This window comes from Cololabis saira, chromosome 5, assembly GCF_033807715.1.
Source record: "Cololabis saira isolate AMF1-May2022 chromosome 5, fColSai1.1, whole genome shotgun sequence".
NCBI classification, from domain to species: Eukaryota; Metazoa; Chordata; class Actinopteri; order Beloniformes; family Belonidae; genus Cololabis; species Cololabis saira.
The window spans coordinates 26751931-26767626 of record NC_084591.1 but is presented as its reverse complement, the minus strand read 5'-3'; the positions used below and the strand labels follow the sequence as shown (position 1 = coordinate 26767626).

The 15696-nt window shown below is 39.2% G+C and overlaps 3 protein-coding genes across 4 annotated transcripts; 2 read left to right on the top strand and 1 right to left on the bottom strand.

The window, feature by feature from the left end:
- The first annotated feature begins 2336 nt into the window (after positions 1-2336).
- On the top strand, positions 2337-5182 carry zgc:112052 (protein C19orf12 homolog). 2 transcript variants are annotated; one of them, XM_061721396.1, is made up of 3 exons: positions 2337-2479; positions 3816-3976; positions 4067-5182. In XM_061721396.1, exons 2-3 carry the CDS (start codon positions 3817-3819, stop codon positions 4330-4332), a joined length of 426 nt encoding a protein of 141 aa, XP_061577380.1. In that variant the 5' UTR covers positions 2337-2479; position 3816; the 3' UTR covers positions 4333-5182. The 2 variants fall into 2 exon arrangements, with proteins under 2 accessions (XP_061577380.1, XP_061577381.1); XM_061721397.1 differs by having other exon boundaries at positions 2339-2474.
- Positions 5183-5619: 437 nt separating this feature from the next.
- LOC133443990 (cytochrome b-c1 complex subunit Rieske, mitochondrial-like) lies at positions 5620-7713 on the bottom strand. The gene is made up of 2 exons (XM_061721395.1): positions 7503-7713; positions 5620-6468 (listed from the first exon to the last, which is right to left on the bottom strand). The coding sequence occupies exons 1-2, from the start codon at positions 7612-7614 to the stop codon at positions 5858-5860; spliced, it is 723 nt and encodes a 240-aa protein (XP_061577379.1). The 5' UTR covers positions 7615-7713; the 3' UTR covers positions 5620-5857.
- Positions 7714-7937: 224 nt separating this feature from the next.
- Positions 7938-15668, top strand: rxylt1 (ribitol xylosyltransferase 1). The gene is made up of 6 exons (XM_061722551.1): positions 7938-8148; positions 8297-8479; positions 10872-10974; positions 12793-13107; positions 13262-13432; positions 14678-15668. Exons 1-6 carry the CDS (start codon positions 8001-8003, stop codon positions 15078-15080), a joined length of 1323 nt encoding a protein of 440 aa, XP_061578535.1. The 5' UTR covers positions 7938-8000; the 3' UTR covers positions 15081-15668.
- Positions 15669-15696: the final 28 nt, after the last annotated feature.

The window sequence follows — 15696 nt, the reverse complement described above, 5'->3', positions numbered from 1 at the left end:
CACTCCATACTGTTCATTACAACTTCCCTGTGTCAGATTTGGCAGCTGAACCAAACCAGATGCTGATGGAAGTGAAGAGTATGGATTCAATGACAGCTGAGTAAAGCTGGGTTGGCATCTAGTGTGGCACACTGAAAATCCTCAGCTGCTAGATGAAGCCGAGTCTCTGTTGGGCCTTTTTTACAAGGCGTCAGTGTGGGACATCCAGTTCAGGTCCCGTGTGATGGTGCTGCCCAGAAACCTGAAGGGCCTCACAGATCCCACAGGGGTGTCCAGTATGGTGAGATTGAGATGTGATACGGTGGCCCTACATAAATCCACCACCATCTCCAATATCTTGGGAAGGTTTAGATCCAAATTATTATATCGTGCAGTACAGTGGCATCAAGAAGGTGTCTAATTAAGTAACTCGCTTTTGGATAAAAGCATGTGCTAAAAGTAATGTAATGTAGCCAACTGTCAGACCTCCCTCTGATTTGTAGACTCATGGATCAGGCCAGTGACTGTTGTGTGATCCGTGAACTTTAAGAACAGACATATGAGAGGAGGTGAAGTCATTTGTACAGAGAGCAAAGAGAAGGGCAGGAAGTCAATAATCCACTGATGGGTCGAAGCGGGAATGGCTAACTTGGATCGTTTGGTGTGAAGGAAGACAACCGTGTTGAAAGCTGAACCAAAGCCAACAAATAGGAGCCAAAGACACGATGATCAAGGTGTTGAGGGATGTTATGCAAGCCACATCAACCACCTCATTAGCTGGCCTGTCCGCCTGATAGGCAACCTGAAGAGATCCAAATGGAGTCCATATAAAGTTTACTATACTATTTCAGGAGCGCTTTGACTTTTTATTTTAGCTATTACAAAATTCAAAGCTATTTTATCTGTAAAAGTAAAATATGTACATCACCACAATTTAAAAGTACATGTATAGGGAAATTAGAATGGCATGTAATGTAAATGTTAAAGTATTAAAATCTTGAATAATAAGTTTTAATATGATTTTACATGTAAGACCTATATCACTTCTGACCTCAGCTTTCATTTGATACCTTTATTGTGGAAATAATAAACGATAATCCCCGTTTTACACCCTCATGAATCTCGCTTTACGTGGCTTCTAGTCTAGTCTATGCTTCTCCTTCTTGTCTGGTGAGCTCCGGGTGACAGTGTTGGTTTGCACATACAGTAGTGCCAGTGTTACGAGCTCGAGTCCAGACTGCATGTACAACCCAACCCTCCAAACACGCATCCAGGCTGCACAGCGACAGGCAGTGTGAGCTGCAGGAAGTGGCTTTAAACCCTTCAAAGTTTTGACTCCTCATAGAGTTGCTGTACTTTTACCCTTATAAAAATATACATACCCCTCAAACTTAATATCATTCACATGCAATAGTTATCAGTGAAGTTTAAAGTAAAAGAGCATATGTTGCGAGCAAGAATAGTTTAAAGATAATTGGTTCCACCCCTCTGGCTGTTTGATTTTTATTGGCTGATCTTGTTGCTTTTACTTGCCGTTGGAAAAAGCAGTGAAATATGGATGACCAAAACTGACGTAATGATTGGGAAACATCATCATCCCCTCCCTGGTGAATAATGCACAAATTCGTATGGCTTTTCATGGGTGTTAAATAAAGCATAGATTAAATTGTTGTAAAAGGTGCTGTAAAGAATACATTTTACAACAAGGAAGTTTTATGCAAAATCATTTTGTTGACATTTACATAGACTTTCATAGACCTTTCGAATATAACCTTGCACCGTATTAACGGTGTTTCACTATGGAGGAACAAAATTGACATAATTAAAAATAAAAGAAGAAAAATATATATATTTTGTTTTTCCTTTCTCCGTACGTTAATTTTTGTTTTTCCTTTTCCTTATAGATGTATTCCTTGTTTTTACATTATCTGGACTGTCCAGATAATGTCCAGACTGGACATTATTATTATAAGTTTTAGTCTTTAGGTTTCGCAAAAGTCTTAATTTTGACCCGATTCTGCTCCTTTCCATTTATTGACCAATAGTAGAGGAGCTGGACCAAGAAGGGCAGCCCTCTTCATTTGCATAATGAGGCAGAAAGGCATAAGGTAAGGTAAAAAGAGGAGAAGAGGAAATGTAAAATCACGGAATGCATGTATAAGGAAAAGGAAAAACAATATCTTATGACAAATGACTGAACCAGCTGTTTAAACTTCATATTTTCTGAAACAGCAAACAAAAAGTACACACTTAGGCGACTCCTGGATGCAGTGCCACCAAAAAAGTTCATCTTTTGGAGGTTGCGTAATAAAAGCACCACATAGATCCGTGGCACCGTAATGTCGGATTTCCTTGAACGCAGCACTGCAGTTGTTCCCATCAGGCAGTGCGACATGATAACAAGCTCAGAAATCGTGGTCATGAGACAAAACAGCGCTTCTAAGAAAATTATAAAATAAAGGATCAGGGAAAGTTGATGAAGATTTCATTATTAAGTAAGGTATGTAAATACATGTTATTGCGATAATCGCGGCAAGCTGTGGTTCAACTCGAACAGATACATTTTGTAGAAAAAAGCAACACAATGTAAAATGTTGCCTTGTGGACACTTTCTGATGCAATACGGGCTTTAGCGGTAATAACAACAGGAATTATACGTTTATGTACATTATACATTGAAGAAACTATACTGATATGTTTTGCTGTGTGGCATTTTAATATGAGAAGCAGGCTGAATCCCATCCCTTTTTATTTATTTTTTTGTGACTGTCAGTGTCAGTCTGATTCCTTTCATTTTTTAATTATGGCTAAGTTACTATTTATTTAAAAGAAGAGTTGCAGTGACAATCCTTCCAATTAATGCGAGGAATTTATCGTCTTAAAAAGAAAGAGAAAAAGAGAAATGGTGGGGTACACCTTACCTCTTGCAAATTTGTACTAATTTCACGAGATCAGTTGGCGTGGGAAAACAATAATAAATACTCTTGTAAAGTTACTTTTAGCTTCTTTTTTTAAATGAATGAGATTGCCAAATTTAAACACATTTCAGTTCCTTTTTAAGACTCACGATTACTTGCATCTGAGTTTTTTAATACACTACGGAAGAGCTTCAAGCCTGAAAAATGTTATCAGTGAGTTTTTGCTTTCAAATAGTCAGATCTTTTTATTCTCTTACATTTATTATTTAATAGGCCCTGCTTAAAAAATTAAACCAATAAAGCAACAAATATGGAGTATTTTGTAGTATTTCAAACTTTTTATGGCTTTTTAAGTGTTACTATTCATTGACAATCCATGAAAAGTGAAGGATAATGGTTCATTGTTTCTTTTTTTAACTTCTTTGTGCTTGTCACATCTAGTAATACTATTTGAACTATTGCAGTTTGTAAGTATGTATTTTACTAAGCCAAATGAAAGTTTGCTGTTTTTCTTTAGTAGTTTTATTTGGTGCACTAATGAGTTCTAATGCAATTCTATTTGGCTACTTTGCCATGAACCTTATATTGACAAAGTTTCCTCAAACAGATCAAACTCGGTCTAAAACTCCATAGTGTTCATTTTTATTTACTCATATATATATGTATATATATATATACATATATATATATATATATATATATATATATATATATATATATTTATTTATATTCCATGACCAGTGTAGTTTTTGGACATAACATGAATAGAATCTATGACATTATCTTGGGAGATTCAGGTGTCTTGTCAGAGAAACTGATCCACTAGTTAATGGTAATCTACTGATTTTATTATTCATTGTTCAAGACTGCTGATACACATACCAATGGTCCTGTCTAAATGTTTCCTCTGATTCACAGCATGGGTCATCGCATTAATGACATTATGAAGCTATGCTGCGAGTTATCTGCCAATCAGCAGATTAAGTGCACAGTGACGGGCTCTGGTAAGGGAGCCGCAGCAGCCGGGGGTCTGGCCTTTGCAGGCGGCTTGGTTGGAGGACCTCTTGGTATTGCAGTGGGTGAGTGTAAAAATATTTGTGGAAATCTTGTCGAATCTAATCAAAACTTTTTCTCCATTTCACAAGTCTAAATAATATCTTCCCTTGTAGGTGGAGCGGTGGGAGGCCTCCTTGGCTGCTGGCTGACCAGTGGACAGTTCAAACCGCTGCCTCAGATCATAATGGAGCTCAACCCTGAGCAGCAGAATAAGCTTTATGAGGATCTCATAGCCATCATGGGAGACATTCAGTGGACAGACGTGGCTCAGCTAACAGCTCTGGTGATGGGTAATGCCACGCTGAAGCAGCAGCTTACCGCTGCTCTTCTCAGCTATGTCACCAAGGAGCTCCAGGCAGAGGTGCACTACGTGGACTAGTGTCTGCTTCACGACTAAGTAATGAGCCTCAAGGGGTCAAGTGCTCAGGAGAATGGAGTCTTAAGAGAAAAACTGAACTGCTTTTCTGAGCCTGTGATCCAGTTTTCTCCTGAAAAATGTAAAGGGAGTTTTATGGTCTCTTCAAAAACTGACACAAATCCCGAAGTTTTCATCAAATGTCTTTTTTTTTTTAATTTTTATCAGAGTACCACAGGGATACACTACAACAGCCCCTACAACCTCTGATCATGATAGCTTGTTTAAGGGGATGGAGTCTGCATCTGTACTCTAAGCTTTGTGCCCCCCACTTCTGAAATGCAAGATGTGAAGTGGGGTCCGCATAAAGATGTGGAGACTGGACATATCTACTCCAATTGTGTTTGCAAAGTCATAGTGTCCCGCAAATCTAAACTGCTTAATGAAACATACAATTTTCACATCTAGGAACCCCTAAAAAAAAAGTTGTTTTATCGCAAGAGTCCTTGTTGGCAATCACTTCAGAAACTCAATCATATGTTTGCAAGCACAATCGTCCCCTTTAATAAGGGAGCTGTATGTCTTTACTCACAAAGGAAGTGCACTTTTCAGTTGTAGGAATTATTTTGTCTTTTAATGCATTAATAAGATGACATTTGCAATGAAAGTTAATTTATTTAACACCTGATTGAGTGGTGCAGCTACAGAAAAGTGTAATTGCATCTTAGTCTACAGTCACATTTACATCAATACAATTGTGGACTGAATGAGCCAAATTGCTATTGTATGTTGTGATGTAAATTAAGTATCAGCCTGTGTTGCATTGCTGTGCGACTTTGTGTGGAGTACATTGTAATAAATAAATACATAAAAGTGGAAATCACTGTTTCATGTGACTTTTTTTTCAGTTCTCTGGATAAATCCATCTCTGCGTTTACACTGTTAATCATATAACTAATGGGCTCCACCATGTTAAGTCTCCTGTTTTTATTCTGTTCTACTCTTTGGTCACAGGTTTATCTCTATAAACTTTAAAAAATATTCCACTTATAGATCTTGACAGATTTCACACCCCCCAAATCCCAGACTGGTTTACTTTAGGGCTCATTCAAAATTTTTAGTTTCAGGTTTCACCTTTGTCTGTTATGGTTCTGTTTGAAGCCCTTTGTCGTATTTTGAAATGACATTTTCAAATGCATTTTCCCCTGGCATCAGTTAGCCCTATTTTTCTGTAAAGCACTTCAACTTTGAAAGTTGGTTTTACCCACAAAATACTAATTTCTGAAGGCAGAAAGGAATGAGAAAAATAAATAAGGATGGGATATGTACTTTATTAATATCTGTGGTGCAGTAGCAATGACTCAAAGAAATCAATATCAGCTAAGAAAGGACAAAAACTTACTTAGGATTGAAAGGACCCATTAATTCAATTGCACAGCCTTAAATACATTTCTATTAAAAGGCCTATATAATGTGCCCTCCCGGAACTAAAATATCTTAAAAAGCTAAATGTATTAGAGGGAGGGTAGAATCGATAGAGCTTCTCCATTTATCCCACGATGACTGTTTCTTCATCGGGGAACTCGTAGTAAGGAACCTCCAGGTTTAGGGGGGCTGGTCCCTTTCTTATTCTTCCTGAAGCATCATAGTGGGAGCCATGGCATGGGCAGTAGTAGCCTCCGTAGTCTCCGGCATTAGCTATGGGCACACAACCCAGGTGGGTGCACACCCCGAGAACGATGACCCACTTAGGATTTTGCACTCTATCCTTGTCATGCTCGGGGTCTCGCAACTCTCCAACATTCACCGCCATCTCTGTGGCGATTTCCTTCTCTGTGCGGTGCCGGACGAATAAGGGCTTTCCTCTCCACTTGAAGGTCATGTTTTTCCCTTCAGGGATGTCACCCAGCTTGACTTCTATCTTGGATAGGGCCAGGACATCAGCTGATGCACTCATGGAGGAGACGAACTGGGTGACCACCGTCTTGGCTGCATAGATGCCAACTACAGCCGACGTTCCAGTCACCAGGTAGGAGAATGTCCTTCTTCCCTCACTGCTCTCTTGGGAGGACTTGTGGGGGTCTAAAACGTCAGGCCGGCGATAGTCTGAAAAATCTGGAATTTTGATGTCTGTATGGGCGAGACGGGTTCCTGCAGGAGCTGCACAGACACAAGACATAAACACATGAGAGTAAATAGGCATGTATACTGAGAAATATGTAGTTTTTGTATCGTAGCTTCTTCTTTTTTTTGTAAATGTACATAAATCTACAAGGCTATACTTGGTCTGATTCCAATATATTTAAAGTCATACATTGACCGTAAAGAATCAGGAGGCTACCATCTACGTTCTCAGGAGCGTCTGCTACTATCTGTCCCTATAGTCAAGTGCATACCGAGCTGGGAAAGAAGGCCTTCAGGTATGCTGCGCCTTCCTCCAGCTGCGGTGGAACGGTGGAACCAGCTGCAAAACACCTTGAATCTCAGAGAGCTGGTCTCACTTAATGCTTTTAAATCGCTCCTGACAGATCTTGAAATGTCCAATTCTGCCTGCAAATGCTATGAGTAATGTCAACAGTGTTTTGTTTTGTTATGCGTCGTGTCATATGTCATGTTACTGTGTTGCTGCCTGTCTTGGCCAGGACCCTCTTGTAAAAGAGATTTTTAATCTCAACGAGTTTTTGTTTCCTGGTGAAATAAAGGTTAAATAAAAAAAAAAAAAAAAAAATATTGTCCACAACTATCCTTCAAAATGTTACAGTCCAGATGTAATCCTCAATTTCTACTGAATTAATATGAATTGATACGCTACATGACTTTTAGCCTAGAATGAAAAGAAAATATTTAATATTAAACTTAAATCCTGTCACCATTGATCTGTTTACGACTGCATTTCCACGGGGTGGGGGTATGTGACGCGTTTTTAACAGATTGTACAGCAGTGTTTTGGCTTATGTCTTCAACCGAAACGAGCTCCAGCTCTTTATTTACATCTCTCATAGTAGTTTCTGGTGAATCTAATCAGAGCACACCGGCCTCCTACGACCCTATTAAAGTTATTGTGAAATATCAGTTTAGAAATATCGCGTACACATTTATAATACATGCGATTATTAAATAAATGACTTTGAAGGTTGAATAGCGCCAGTACGCCAGGTTTTATTGTTACATCACACGCTGAATCCAGGCCTTACCTGTCGCGGGCAGCAGCTGCTTGGCGCCGGTGAACGACAGGCTGTTAACGGCATGTTTGGTGGCTTGGTATCCCGGGGAAAGAACCCCACTTCGAACGACCGGGAACATCATTTCTGCTCAAAATCAGAAACCTCTACCCCGCAGCTGGGGACACGACCTTTATGCGTGCACCGTCCTCCGCGCACCACTCACACTTGCCTTACCAGAAACTCGGACTAACTTTATAAGGTTCCTGTTTACATAAGTCTCTCGGTCTGTGTGTTTTTGTTGTTTAAATTATAATTTTATCAGACATATCAGTAAATTTATTAAGATATTTTTACCTTACATTTTTACACTTTAAAAATTCTGGTATCTCCAAATGGTAAAATAGCTTAATTGTGACAGGCATATTTCTCGGTTACCTATAAGCGGAGGTCCTTGTGATGTAAACACGGGTCCTCCTCCGCTACTATGAGATGAGCTACACAATGGTAACCTGAGCGGAGACCACAAACATGAAAATACCCAAAAGAAAACTCTTTCTCTTTATTATTTTTGCATATGTGGCTTTTTCACTCTACGCCGCATATAATGTATTTTTCAGCAACAAAGTAATCTCCCGCGTCCACAGGGTTGTGAAGAAGGAGAGCGGGCTACCACCGGGTAATGTATTACTGCTCAACCGTGTCCCAGTTTCGGCTGTAGGAGGGAATCCCAAAAAAATATCTCGAAGTAGTAAACGTTTCTTGGTTTTTGGGACTATATTGTTTAAAAAAAAAAAAAGACTGAAGAAAAACTGTTATGTTTGCAGGAAGTGTCAAAGATGGCGCGGCTCCGTTTCTGGCAGATGACTGGAATCCGTGGGAGGATGAAGAGGTTGAGTACAATTCTGCCCTGAACAGAAGGAGAGAGGCCTTCAAACAGCACATGAGTAAAATTGACAAAAATACACCCAAAAGATACAAGGTCCAAATCTGGGGGAAGGCTGCCATAGGTAAGTCTTTGTATAATGAGTAATTATGTCATTTTTGTCTTGATAGAGTGAGTTTCTTTGCTTGGCTTTTTGAAAATGTAAAATATGGCCAGGAATGCATAAATAATTTTACCCCAAAATAATATAATAACTATGTGCCATCTGATGTTATTTTTAAGGACCAATATTGATTCAATATATTATATATTCTAATATATTAGTTATCTAAGTGACCCATATCTGATTTTTGTATCTGTTATAAACAGTACTCGAGTTGTAAAATAAAATCAGGGGGGACGGTGGATTTTATCATATGGGGACAGATAATTTGTGCTGATTACAAATAATAGCACTGACCAAAACACCTGCAGAAATACTGCAGGAATGACATAGCAGCAGTTAAATGCAGCCTTCTGTAAGCTTTAAATATCCACTGGGCTTACATCAAATACATCAAAACACAAAAATTTAAAAACAGTTTTCTGAACTTATCAATATGCCTCTGTCCTTCATAGGATAAGTAAAATGGATCACTGCAAAAACTCAAAATCTTAACAATAATATTTGTCTTATTTCTAGTTAAAATGTCTCATTTTAGTAAAACAATCTCATTACACTTAACACAAGACTCACTGGAAAAAACAACAATTTTCACCTGTTTCAAGTAGATTTTCACTTGAAATAAGTAGAAAAATCTGCCAGTGGAACAAGATTTTTTTGCTTGTAATAAGAAGATAAAGCTTGTCCCACTTGCAGATTTTCCTACTTATTTCAAGTGAAAATGTACTTGAAACAGGTGAAAATTGTCAAATAAGTTATTTTTCTGGTGTTATTTTTCTGGTGATGACTCTAAATGTTGAAATAGCAGTAAAACCACATTCATTGATGAAATGACATAAGGGATGGAAAGGGGGGATGGCAGTTTTACAGGGGGGGTAAGAGTAAGAGTAGACAGCTTCTAGATTTACTTAAAATATTTAAAAAAACAAAGAAACAATAATAAACAAACATTTTGAAGATATGGGGAACTGGCGACGCAGACGGTGAGGTGGTGAAATGAAGCCAGATTCATGTCATACTTTTAATGTCATCACATATCAGACTTATAGATCCATGTACACCCAAGCCGGCAGTGTTATAGATCTATGTGTTCCGTAAGTGAGCCATTACGCAGGTATTTGCAGTAGGTACTACGTTCATATATCATACTTCCATCTTCAAATGGTATGGAGTGGTGAAATGCACCAGATTGATTATTTCTCGTGACAAGGTGTGTAACAATCAGTCTAGTTGCTGAGTAAGAATATAAATTGCGTAGTGACAGCCGTGCGTAATTCTGCACAATGGATGGGCTGGCACTGCTTGAAGATCACGTAAATGGTAGGATCAGGATGGAGAGAGTATTTAGGGACCATGAAGATTTCCTGGCCCATGAATAAACCGATTTCGATTCCCTAGAGCAGTGCTCTTGGATCTATGTACTGAACTGGGTCCAGTGTTAGACAGACCGACCCGCCAGAATCGGCGGGTCGACCTGCACTCACATTGCTATAAGGGCCCCGAGCGAAAATTAATTTGTCTATGTGAACCGTAAAAATTCGCATTCAATAAATGTACAAGTCATTTGTGACTCAAACATGGTTCTGACAAATTTAGTGGCACGGTGGCCTGGCTCGACACGTCTCATTCATCCTGGCGCACAGCAGTTTAGGAAACAGGCTGCAGGCAGGCGCTGCGCATGATCAGCAGGCTCATTTATATGCAAACACAGTCATGAAGTAGTTTGCATTGACCATTCATGGTAGAAAGTGGGCGAGTAGAGGGTGGGGTATGAGGCGAATTCACCTGCACAACCTTCCAGGTGGACTGTGATTTACATCAATACACACGGTTTTATAAATCAGGATTTTTTTTGTGCGCACGCCATTTTCGGCTTTTGAGCGCACATACACTTTTAGTATGAATCCTACGCACTCTTTTATAAATGAGGCCCCTGGTCTTTACTGTTATCGTAAACACATTTTTTACAGCTTCACAAAGTAGACACAACCATTGACTGGTTGGACAACGTTTTTTCATAATTTGGAATTAGGTTGAATTTAGATGCATTTCTCATTAAATTACAAATTGTATTCAAATGTATTTGTTGTCTACCAATTTGCTTCCTACTTTTATATTTTGGATGAGTTTGTTTGCCAAAAAAGTGGAAAAAACATAATAAACAAAGAATAATTTTATTGATAGCCTAATTATTGACATATTCAACATTCCTTTGCTGCTAATTATTTTGGCTAAAATAATTTGCGGGAAAATCTGTTATTTTGACAGCCAAGATTAAAAGGTAGAAATATTGCATAGTTCACAAAGTTTAACTTTATTAGTAAAGGGCACTAAACCTTTATTTTCTCCTTAGGTCTTTATCTTTGGGAACATATTCTGGAAGGACCTCTCAACCCAACTGACAAAGTAGCACAATGGAGAGAAGGAGAGCTGCAGTCAGGAAAGATTGATTTTAGGTAACAAATTACGGATGTAATGTTTGTAATGTAAAGTGCAAACATTTAGTCTTGTCTATGAGATTTCACAGACTACACATATTTATTTATTTATTTATATACAGTATATCTCAAAAGTGAGTACACCCTTTAGATTTTTGCAAATATTCTGTCATATCTTTTCAGGGGATAACATTATCCTACTGAAACTTTGATATAACTTAAAGTAGTCAGTGTGCTGCTTGAATAAGAGTATAGATTTATTGTCCATTGAAAATTACTCAGTACACAGCTGTTAATGTCTAAACAGCTGGCAACAAAAGTGAGTACACCCCATAGTGAACATGTCTAAATTGTGCCCAAATGTCAATATTTTGTGTGACCACCATTGCTATCTAGCACTGCTTTAATCCTCCTGGGCATGGAATTCACCAGAGCTGCACAGGTTGCTTCTGGAATCTTCTTCCACTCCTCCATCACGACATCATGGAGCGTACAGATGTTGGACACCTTACACTCCTCCACCTTCCTCTTGAGGATGCCCCACATGTGCTCAATTGGGTTTAGGTCTGGAGACAAACTTGGCCAGTCCATCACCTTAACCTTCAACTTCTTCAGCAAGGCCGTTGTCATCTTGGACTTGTGTTTAGGGTCATTATCAGGTTGGGGAAACTGCCCTACGGCCCAGTTCCCGAAGAGAGGGGATCATGCTCTGCTGCAGGATGTCACAGTATATATTGGAATTCATGTGTCCCTCAATGAAATGCAGTTCCCCAGTGCCGGCAGCACTCATGCAGCCCCAGACCATGATGCTGCCACCACCATGCTTGACTGTAGGCAAAACACATTTGTCTTGGTACTCCTCACCAGGGTGCCGCCACACACGCCGGACCCACGACCCAAACAGGTTTATTTTGGTCTCATCAGACCACAGGACATGGTTCCAGTAACTCATGTTCTTGGATTCATTGTCTTCAGCGAACTGTTTGCGGGCTTTCTCATGCATCGGTTTCAGAAGAGGCTTCTGTCTGGGGCGACGGCCATACAAACCGATTTGATGCAGTGTGCGGCGTATGGTCTGGGCACTGACAGGCTGACATCCCACTCCTGCAACCTCTGCAGCAATGCTGGAAGCACTCGCACGTCTATTTTTGGAAACCAACCTCTGGATATGACGCTGAGCACGTGGACTCAACTTCTTTGGTCGACCCTGGCGAGGCCTGTTCCGAGTGGAACCTGTCCTGGAAAACCGCTGTATGATCTTAGCTGTGCTGCAACTCATTTTCATAGTGTTGGCAATCTTCTTATAGCCAAGGCCATCTTTGTGAAGCGCAATAATCCTTTTTTTCAGCTGCTCAGAGAGTTCCTTGCCATGAGGTGCCATGTTGTCCAGCATTCAGAGAGAATTGTGCCCAAAACACCAAATTTAACAGCCTTGCTTATCATTTACACCTGAATCCTTGTAACACTAACGAGTCGCATGACACCAGGGCGGGAAAACAACATCATTGGGCACAATTAGGACATGTTCACTATGGGGTGTACTCACTTTTGTTGCCAGCTGTTTAGACATTAACAGCTGTGTACTGAGTAATTTTCAAAGGACAATAAATCTATACTGTTATTCAAGCAGCACACTGACTACTTTAAGTTATATCAAAGTTTCATTAAGATAGTGTTATCCCCTGAAAAGATATGACAGAATATTTGCAAAAATCTAAAGGGTGTACTCACTTTTGAGATATACTGTGTATATATATATATATATATATATATATATATATAGGGACTATTAGTTGACTCTGATATCCCACTTCTTGCTTTCATCTGTCTCTTTAGCTTCTACACTGGTCCTGCTGTGGTCCAGGGTCATGTTCCTCTGGAAATGAACAGCCTGGTTCTGGTTCTCAATGGCCGTGAGCAGCAGAAGGTCACTTACTCCACACGGTGGCTGGAGCATGTCCAAGCTCTGGTCCAGTCCCACACAGTGTCTCATGTGGCTGTGGTCCTGCTGGGTAATGAGCAATGCAACAATGACTGGATCGCCCCACATTTAAAGAGAAATGGTGGATTTGTAGACTTACTGTTCCTGGTATACGACAGCCCATGGGTCAACGACAAGGATGTCTACCAGTGGCCTCTTGGTGTTGCCACGTATGCCCTGTCTTCTTGGTCTTATGCATGTGTGTGTGTGTGTCCTTAGGGCTAAACAGTTATACAACTATATACATAGAATGTAGGTGTGTGAGAATTTTTAAAATGTAAAACACTGTCTAATACACCACTGTGTTGTTTTGTCTCTGTGCAGATACAGGCAGTTCCCTATGATCAGGCCTAATACACAGCTGATAACTTCCAACCGACCATACCTCTGCAACTTTTTGGGGACTGTTTACAAAAATTCCTCCAGAGAAATACTGATGCAGGTGCTGAAACAATCTGGCTTAGATAAGGAATGCATCACCACTGCCAGGGATAAGTAAGTCTTTGCTCACTATTTTATAGATTTATGGACGAGCCATGATGTTACCTAGACAACTAGTCTCAGGGTTGGAGCATTGTGTTAAATGTAAATAAAAAGAGGATCTGATTACTTAAATAGAGGGCAGTTATATTTTATACTGCCAAACTGAGAGTGCCAGGGATTGAACCATCAATATTCCATTTCCCAGGTGACTCCTAAATGATTTGCAAATAATAAAAACCTTGTATTTAATTTTAAAGTATTGCTGTGAGAATATATCAAATCATTTTTGTACAAATCTTATATCAAATGTACCTTGGTAATTGTTTTGCTGAAAGAAGCAAGACCTCCCTTCAGATAGAATGGCAGCTGATTCCTTGTTGCTTCAAAAGATGTGTAAGCCATTACGTGTTAATTGTGCTTTCCACAAGTCAAATTTAAATTTGACTTTAATTTTTCTGTAACTTTTAATGAAATCTCCTGTTTTATAAAAGCTTTCACAGAGGTGTTAACCTCTCTCCCATCTTTTCACTTGACATTTTTAATATTATTTGTAAGAAAAGTTGCCTACTTATGTATACTTTAAATAACACAACTTTATTAGGAGGACATGTGTTTTTAATGGCTTGTTCAGTGAAATTTAAGTGAGTCAGTCTGATCTTGAGACTTGGGAGGACACAATGGTTAAAATGATACATGACTGCCACATTAACACAACAGTTTCTTTCTGGGATATTCCGGGACATTTAAATGCTTGATGTTATTAGCAGATGTTATTATTTTCTTTTCATTCTGTAAAGAAGTCTGATCAAGCACTAAATCTTAGACATAAGTTGTTATGACATGCATTGTGTTCCACTAAGATAAAGGTTTAGGTCTAATTTTACCCCAGAACAGCTTATTTAAAACTTTCCATTGGTGCTGTAATTAATCTCTGTTCTTAGAACCATCCTTCACTTCTATTTATAATATTTTAGTCCATTTATAGAATGTGTCACTTTTCAGTATTAAGCATTGATTTAAATGGTGTTACCCAATCTCCTATTAGAGGAAAACATATGTGGAAAATATAGAAATACCGGTATTCTTGCTAGTGTTGGTTCTTTTACTACATTTGTGAGACTAAAAGTAGAATTTCATTTTTTTTGCCAAAACAAGTGTGATACGTATACATCGTCTTAAAGTGTCAGCATTAGAAGAAATTTTGCAGTTTTAATATGGTGGCTTGATCTGTTTGCATGTTATCCCTCATTTCCCCAGGTGGCTCCCTCAGGAAACAGCTGACAGTTTGAAGCGTTACCAGACAGCTCTGGCCCAGAGCGAGCTCACTCTCTGCCCAGTCGGCATCAACACAGAGTGCTACCGTATCTACGAGGCTTGCTCCTACGGCTCAGTGCCCGTGGTGGAGGATGTACTAACACCTGGGAACTGTGCAGCAGGGCCCAGCTCCCCGCTACGACTCCTAAAAGCTGCAGGAGCACCCTTCATTTTTGTCAGCGACTGGAAAGAACTACCAGTCATCCTGGAGAGGGAAAGAAAGATGACCCAGGAGCAGAGGGTGGACAGGAGGAGAAGGCTGTTGGAATGGTACTCCAGCTTCCGTCAGCAGATGAAGGAGAGGTTCACTGAGGTCATTGAGGAGAATTTCTTCAAAAGCGTCTGAATGCTACTTTTAAATATCAACAGGGTTAACACTGATTTTAATTTATTTTGTGTTTTTTGTGGAAAATGTGGTACACTACTGGCATTGTGAAACTGGTAATGTTCGGTGATATACTTTTTGGTCCAGATTATTATAAAACCATGTATGCAGCTGTCAAGTTGTAAAGCTGCGATTGAAATTCTTATAATGGTATAATGTATAGGCGTTTAGAGAAAACGTAAGCTACCTTTGTATTTTAAAGTCTGACTTTAAAAGTGTTTTTTTTTTCATGTATACTTATATCCATTTAAAACTGTGATTTTAAGAAAACACTAAACAGGAATAGAATGAAATGATGGGGTTCCTGGCTTTGTTTGACAGCAGTACATAATTTGTATTGTGAGCAGCTTGTTGATGGTATATGTCCTTTTTTGATCAGAACTGGACTTTATATGTATGTATATATACACACAATGTGTGCGTATACATTTTTTTTCTATTTATTTCAGTGCTGTCCCGCATGCATTGTTTTCTTTTTCTTTTTACGTTTGTTTTTTTGCTTGTTTTTTTACAGTGCAATAAAGTCCAATGGATTGATCTGGAAGAGAACCTGCTGGTGTTTTGCTTGTGTTATGCC